General features: G+C 38.5%; 1 protein-coding gene across 8 annotated transcripts in view; it reads left to right on the top strand.

Moving 5' to 3' along the window:
* Sept11 (septin 11) overlaps window positions 1–8,276 on the top strand; it is a 101,002-nt gene that overhangs the window by 41,438 nt on the left and 51,288 nt on the right. For 7 of the 8 annotated variants that reach the window (XM_023707663.1, XM_023707658.1, XM_023707662.1 and 4 more), the window contains exon 2: window positions 6,931–7,045. In XM_023707663.1, coding sequence (XP_023563431.1) covers window positions 6,931–7,045 — 115 coding nt within the window. Of the gene's footprint in view, window positions 1–5,291; window positions 5,328–6,930; window positions 7,046–8,276 lie in introns of those variants that run through there. The other variant, XM_023707665.1, reaches the window with a different exon arrangement.

Below are 8,276 nucleotides of genomic sequence, written 5' to 3'. Positions count from 1 at the left end.
AATATATGTTATCTTATGAATTAAAATTTAAGAAACAATTTAAATTTAAAAGAGACTTATTTTTAAACTTAAATTGTAATTTTTGACTTTAAATTTAAAAATTGTCTTGTTTTAAAATTGAAACATAATTTTAATTTGTTTTAATGTAACTAATACTGTCCTTCTTGATCCACCTGCTAGGGAGGATCAAGTACTACAGGCTATCCAACCTCATCAAATACTGAAGCACTTCTACTATAAAAGTAAAGGGATGTCACTTGAGTGTGGAGAATAGAATCCATGTGGTACATCCAGTGTGTTCACTTCAGGAGTCTAGGCAGGATTAAAAATAGAAGCAGAAGAGACGATGGAGAATCTCCAATGGTTTCCAGCCACAGAGGATGTTGATGCTGCTCAATTGCTGATTTAGTTTTATTTTGTGATTATTATTTTTCCCACTCCAGCTTTGTAAATGAGTTTTTTTTTTTTTTTTTTTTTTTTTCTTTTTTTCAGAACCGGGGGTTGAACTCAGGTGCTTGCGCTTGCCAGGGAAGCGATTATTCTACTGAGCCATCTCCCCGGCTTGTAAATGAGTTTTAATAGGAATGGATTTTCTTCATGTTAGAAGTCCTTTTTTGTTGCTTACTCTGCTTTTCCCTTTGTGATTTTAATTTCTCATTTAATCTACAAGCTTAGATCAGCAGCTTCTCCTGGAATGCCTGACAGCAATAACAGAACTCTTATTTTGCTTTAGACGTTAAAATTATGTTTATCTTTTTCTCCTACCTAATTTAGGGAAAGAAACCTCACCTTTCCCGAGAACCTATTAAATGTAACCCTGCCAAATACTTCATTTTTCTTGAGTCAGAATGGGGTTGGGGAGGAATAAGAAGAGCTAGTGTTCAAAACCATGACTGTCCAAGCCTTTGGCTGTCCTCTGGCTAACCAAGATTTGTAACTATGGAACATATTTTATAGCAGAACTCAGAATGTAGGTGTTGGCACACATTCTTAAATAAATTGTTTTATAATTATCTCAATAATGAAGTTAGCTGGGCATTTTTTAAAAATCTTGGCAATTGGGAACTTCGGTATATATTTTTGTGGTACAATGATCTTGGGGGCACAGATAGCATTTATCTTGAAGGCTTCTGCCACCTGTGCTCTTGTTTTACCTGGTAGATTTGGAGAACTCATGTGCTCCTTCATTTCGGTGGCCAAAATTTACTTCTGCCCTCTCTGTCTCCCTACAGTGAAAGTGATGGTATTTGTTACTTTTGTCTTTAGTAAAATGTTACTAAATGTTAGTATGTCTAGTATCTACTGCCACACTATAAAATTCTTAGGGCTAGCAACCGTGTTTATCAGTGAATAACAGAAACAAGGCATTTTATTTTATTTTTTTTATTTTTTTTTTTCAAAGTTTTATTGACAAACAGCAATGAGACAGTTTCAAATCATATCGGAAGGACAGTTTCAACAAATAATACACTGCATATATTCTTCTTAGTGGTTAATTGCTGTACAAGATGAGGAATTGTGATCCCATTTACAAACACCATTAGAACAAATCATTCTATTCATTAAGAGAATGCAACTATATATCTATCCCAACCTCTTTGAATACACAGATACAAAATGGACATTCATCGGTATACCCCGTTTTTCCTAAGTTCCGTTATTGAATATTATAGGTGTGTAAACTCAGCAAAATATTCTAAAAGAGTCCAGTAGCCCATAATAGCATTGGGTCTTATATTTAACTGGCAATGTCAGAAATTATTGACCTGAGTCCCCCACAGCTCAACCCAACAGCATGGCTTTATTTCTTATATTTCGACTTCATACTTTTCTACTGGATGGTTAAGACCAAGGTAAAGCAGGACCTATGCAACAAGAGTTGTAGCTTTTTGGTCTGAGAAGGTCAGTGAAATGCCCTCAGGATTTGTCCTGAGATCCTGTACCTCAGATTGTAGAACCTTTATCAGTGCAGCCATGTGGATGAGTCACGGCCATTGCTTGGCCAATGTGCTCTCTGTGAAAGCCTGAGAGAGTGTCTTCTCCCCATGTGACTCTCCTTAGGCACACTCTACGTCATCGATCACTTTCCTCTTTGGCCCCATAATCTTCTTGATCAGAAAATTTGGGACACTACCGAGGTACATGACGTTACAGTACAAGTTCTCATATGTCCTGAGTCTTAATTGACCTTAGAAGGTTAGGGCCAAAATATTGGCTTTCCTTGTATCCTTCCTTTTTCTCTAATTTGGTCTGCAAACTTAGGTTGTTAACCATCCAGAAGAAAAGCTTATTGTTATTATCAAACGATTTGGGCTATCAATCTTAACCTCACTATCTCACTGCATTTCAAACATCTTAGGCATAATAAGGAACAGGTATTTTTCATCAAGTATTGATATGTTGAACTTTAAGTCCCTACATAATATGATAAAAAAACATTTAAAAATTAGATTATATTTTAAAAAATAGGATAAAGAATTCTATGCTTCTCATGTTTGCACATAAGTCCAAAAATCTCACCATATACAACCTTGAAGCAGGACAGTCCCACAATATTCTTTTTCCTGTCTCTTGCTTTCCTTCACCACCGCCTTCTTCTTGAACATCCATCTACCCTAGAGACATCTTAGCAGTAAATGGCATGTCATGACAAGCCGCCCATATTCAAAATACCACAATGACAGGCACACCCGTCATGAAACAACTGTTACAAATTACCATCTGCAGTGCAGTAGCTTAGTTCCCAGGTATCAGTATATATAGTTAGTCAGGGTGAGAATCTTTCCAATTAACTCCTAGATTAAAGAATCTTCTGAATATTCTCAGGATCATTGCCTTGCTCATCTTTTACATATAACTGCATGGCTTAACATTGCCATGCAGAAACAAGGCATTTTAATGCTTTGTGTGGTATTTTTGAGTGAACCAATAAATAATTATTCAAAAGAGGCTCCAAAAGAGAAAAGTGAAGTAGTAAAGTTAAAGATAGGTTATTTTGTTTTATATCACTGAATTTAGTCATAACTATTTTCAAAATAGAGTGGGCTATAGAAATCATCTAGTAACAAATCTTTATAAATTAGATTAGCAAGTAGAGGCCTAAATCAGTGAAGGTCTTACAGTTACTTAATGACTTCATGTGGGCACTTTTACTTTGGAAATGATTAAAAATAAACCTTATATTATGGCCTTCATACACTATCACTGCAAAAAAAAAAGTCTGGCCTTGACATTGCCACTACTGGTGAAAAATATACTTGGAGTTATCTTGCCAATTTCATTCTCAATTTCCGACCTTTGTGATTGCCAAAAAAATCATGGCTGTAGAGGTTTTTTTTCCTCTCTTTCTCTATTTGAACATAATTTTTTAAAAGCATTTGAAAGCATTGTAGTTTCTAGGGTTGCCTGGCAAAATCCTAGATTATTGAGAAAGTAAGTACAAAGACTGGCTTTCTGGCATTTAAATTTAGGCTTCTCAGTTTGCTGTGACCTGAGCAAGTTATTAAGCTTCTGTGTATCTGTAATCACATTTGTAAGTTAAGTTGTGTAATTAGTCATGAATGTGTCATATAATTATTGAGAAGTGAATTAGGGGTTCACATGTAGGGATTTTTGGGAACCTTGGAAATGGTCAATAAATGTTAGCTGTTATGATGATCACAGAATGCCAGTTACCTCAAACCACCTTTATTCAATCAGGATCATACTTTTTTTTTTGTATTTAATACAGGGTCTACAGGGTTGCACCACATAGTTTGGACTCGTAGTGATTCTGTTTTCAGCCTCCCAAGTACTGGGATTACAGGCGCACACCACCACGCCTAGTCTCAATTGCCCTATTGGGACAATCCAGGGGTGGGACCAGTATAGCACACTAGGGATCGAACCCCAGCTGCTGTGCTCTGCCTAAGCAGGTGCTTTAGTCTGCTGAGCTATTTGGCCGTCCCTAGGATAATACTTTTATTGGCAATGGAAATGTTTGCTGAAATTCTTTCTGAGATTTCATAATGAAGATGGTTTTGAGGTAATATTTCAGTGGGATTTGGGAGGTTAGGATGTATAAATATTGGAAGAGTCCCTTCCAGTTGGAAAAAATATGAGTCACTACAGTATTCTGGTGGGAAGACACCCATTTGTGTACAGTGTAGCTGCAGTGTCACATTCTCCCTGGGGAGAAGTGAGGCATCTAGTCTAGTGGATATTTAGATTCAGCCCATTGAAGGCCTGAGATAGCAGGCCAAGGAGTTGGGTTAGGAGCCTGAAAGTACCAAATTCCCTTTGGCAGCAAGACTGAGAGAGGAAGGGGTAGAAGGGTGGGATCAAGCAGAGAGACCAACTGGGAGGCTGTTGAGTTACTAGGCATTAAAAAAGAAGGGGATCTAGATTTGATAACTTTGAAATTGATGGGACTAGGGTGTGTTCTCAAATATAGATGAGTACCATTAACAGAAAGAGGCAGCTCTGGAGAAGGGTGAGTTTGGGGTGGAAGGCTATGATTCAGGTTTGTGACTGTAAACTTATGATACAGTTAAGAAAAGAGGAACCCTCCTCTCCCATAGAGACCTAAAGTAAATAGTTCAATATCTGAAGTAAAATTAGGAGAAACATTTCCATGTGTGATAGTGTGGATTATGTAAGAATATATGCAGTTACTTGAAGTTGGCCTGTGGATTCAAGAGACACTATATTCCATAGTGACATTTAAGGTAGAAGCCATAAAGTACTAGGTGTAGGAATTCAGCTGGTGTATGAGTCACAGGTGAGTTGCTCAGAGCCCCTCATCCTTTTTTTCCCTCAGGCTTTCCAGTGCTCATGCTACAGAGAAGGAACTACTGTTCCCTTTTTGCCCACCACACTCTGATGAGCAGCCATACTCATTGGCTATACAGAGAATAAAGCTCAAACTTTGAAATTGAAGAAGTGCATATTGAATACTGTACAGAGAATAAAGCTCAAACTTTGAGATTGAAGAACTATATTATAAAATCTACATATTTTATACCACAAATTTAGAAGACAGAGACGCTAAAGATGCAACTTTAAATTGCAAAAATTCTAAGCACAAAATGTTTTATAACCCTTCATTTTTGTATGTGGTTTTCAATGGGTATAAATATACTCTGGGTGTGTGGGTGGCTTCTCATGTTTTGGAAAACGGTGAGAAAATGAGATGCTGAGCTTTGAATTCTGGGATGAGAGCTATAATTACAAACTCTGATTCTTTCCAAGGGTTGGCTCATGGTGGATATCTGGTATCTAGAAACCCAAGAAGCCAGAGTCCACAGCAGTAACCAACCCCTGCAAGAATGAAGGGAATCATTGTGATGGTGAGGAGAGGGAATGTGAGATGTTGCTTTTCCTGCCTGGGCTCCTTTCATGTCCATCAGGCTGTTCAGGCCTGTGGAGCAGCAGAAGTAAGGGCTGCTTGCAGCCATCATGCAGCTGTGATGGAAAATTCTAAATATAACCTGGAACTCATTTTAGATCCTCCCTCAAGTCTTAACGGATGTGGTAAACACCCTAAAAATACCTGGTATTTGAACCTTTAGGGCATGTGAAAAGGAAAGGGCAGGTACAGTGTTGGGCTGTACAAAGCCCCGTTTTGCTGGGAGACTTGTGGGGCTGTTCTCAAATCTGTGTGATGGGCTGAGCATGCTGCCTGGCTGAGCATGCTGCCTTGTTCAAGGATAAATGCCTGCTCTTGAGTATCTTCTTGCCATTGGCAGATTTCAAAGAAACTTTTCATAGACCAGACATCTGTTCTCTGTTCCCTTGAACTCAAATCCAGCAGCTACCACTATGGACTGAAGCAGTGTCATGGGTTTTTATTGTATTTCACATAATCAGAATTTTACAGTTGGTATTGACTATTAAGCTATTAAAGTTAGTACATTAATGGAGCTGCATTTCTCTACCTATATATTAACTATAGAAATTTGACAATAAAACTTTAATCTTTGAGTATTAATACAGTTATACAATATAAAAATAGAAGAATAATGAGAACTAGTCCTTGGAATTATTGGCTAAATGATTCCATACAAAACATTTCTTTTAATTTAAAAAATTGGCACTGTGAAGCTCACTCAAGCTTCAGTATTTTGAACATGAAGTTCACTGGTAACATAGCCAGAAAACTAGGAATCTTATCTTCAAGGAAATGGCTTTCAATATTTCCTTCTGGAATTGTGAATCATAACCAAGGAACTGTGATCTAAAGATCCCAGATAAGTCCTGTATCTGTGAAAAGAGAACTGGTATGTGGATATTCCATGAGATCCACTGACAGTGTGGAAGTAGTAAACATTATCTCAACCAACCAGTGAAGTCACTTGGCTTTCTAAACATCTGCTAGCTGCCTTCTCCAGTCTTTGAGCATGTTCTGAGAGTTGCTGTGGGGCACAGCCTGTGTGAGGAGCACAGAAAGGAGCCTCCCTGATTCTGTTCTGCAGGTGCAGGAGAGTGAGCCTGAAAAGAGTGTTGCTGAAAAGATTAAGAAAGATTTCATTATGGTTGTTACAACATTGCCTTAGTTGAAACGTATGTATATTTTCCTCTCTCATCATTGTAAACAAAGCTCCTTTAAGTATTTAGAAGAATATTTAACTGTGACTTAAATTGAAAGTTTTGAATGAATGATGGAAGTCATCAAAATGTTTTAAGTTTTTGTTTATGTCACTTATTGCATATCTGAAAATGCCATCTTTAGAAGCTATTTCCTGGGATCAGATAACTAAAAGTGAAGCCCCAGAAAGTGGTCTCTCTGCAAGGGACACTGGTTTTATAGAGAGAACATGGCTTTGGAGCTGCTACCACCCTCTGTGAGGAAGCCAAGAAGCATTCGGACACCAAGGGATCTCTTTCTGGGCAAGATAGAGCAGACAGGAAGGAAAAAGTGGCCTCTCAGACATTTCTCCTCTGCAATTCCAGAATGAAGAGCTTCGAAACTTGTCGCTTTCTGGCCATGTTGGATTTGACAGTCTGCCTGACCAGCTGGTCAACAAGTCTACATCTCAAGGATTCTGTTTCAACATCCTGTGTGTTGGTAAGTGATACAAGACCCACTGACCCCAGAGGCCTCTGACCCTTAGGTGCTGTAGGGATGTGACACAGGGACAAGCTTCCAGGAAAATAACACATTTATCCTCTTGTTTCTTCAGCAAAGTAAGGCAGTAATACTTGTTGTTCTTCTGTCACACTATTGTAAGGATTGAAAGATGCATTTGGGTGTATGGATTTTTGTGATATTATTAAAATTTTTTGACAGTTAAGTAACTGGCTGGTTTAGTTTTAGGTTTTTTTTTTTTTTTAATGTATGTATTTGGCACAGGGTCTCACTATGCAGCTCAGACTTGAAGTGATCTTTCTGTTTTCAGCCTCCCCAGCGCTGCGATTACAGGCATGCGCCACCCACCTGGACTCAGTTGAAGGCTTGGCCCACCTGGGGGTGGGGCAAGCATGGCATATGGTACTGAGGATAGAACCTCAGTCCCTGCGCTTGCCTAAGCAGGTGCTTAGTCCACTGAGTAGTATTGTTATTAAAACACTTATTGTAATTTTTGGTAGTGAGAGGGAAGTTGAAAGAAGGAACTGCCATGTATATAGTAGAAATATTCAGAGTACTTTTAAGAATTTGTTTCTAGGGTGACTGTAGGTCACCTCTACTGGAGTCTTTTCAAAGATAACATTGCCTATAGTAAGCAAAATCCAACATTGCTCTAACTTCCTTCTGCCTGCCTGCCTTTCTACTGCCTCTGTCCCTCCCTTCCTCCCTCTTTGTGGTATGCAGGATCAAAACCAGGAACACTTACTATGAGCTGGATTGTTAATTTGCCCAGGCAGGCCTCAAATTTGGCTCCTCCTTGCCTCAATGCCCTGAGCAACTGGAATTATAAACATGTACCACTGTGCCCAGCTCTCTTAACTACTGTAATAAACATAATTTAAAACTTAGCTGCTTTTAGGGAAAAAGTTAATCTAAAGTTATATTTTATATCTGAAATAAATTTTCTGCCTGCATTATCAGATTAGCTTTCTGTACTTAAATTGAGATCTAAAATTGTTCATAGTGCATTTCTGGTAAATGCATGGAAAGTCTGAAGAGATCTGACTTACATCCTCAGTATCTTGTATTTATTTATTTATTTATTTATTTAAGAGAGAAAGAGTGAGTGTGTGTGGTGTGTGTGTGTGGCCAGCTCAGCCCACCAGGGGGCGGGGCTGGCTGGCATGTGGTGCTGGGGGATTGAACCGCGCGGTCCCTGATGCTTTGCTAA

This window comes from Octodon degus, unplaced genomic scaffold, assembly GCF_000260255.1.
Source record: "Octodon degus isolate 3935 unplaced genomic scaffold, OctDeg1.0 scaffold00305, whole genome shotgun sequence".
Taxonomy (NCBI): domain Eukaryota; kingdom Metazoa; phylum Chordata; class Mammalia; order Rodentia; family Octodontidae; genus Octodon; species Octodon degus.
This window is presented reverse-complemented; position numbering and strand designations above follow the sequence as displayed.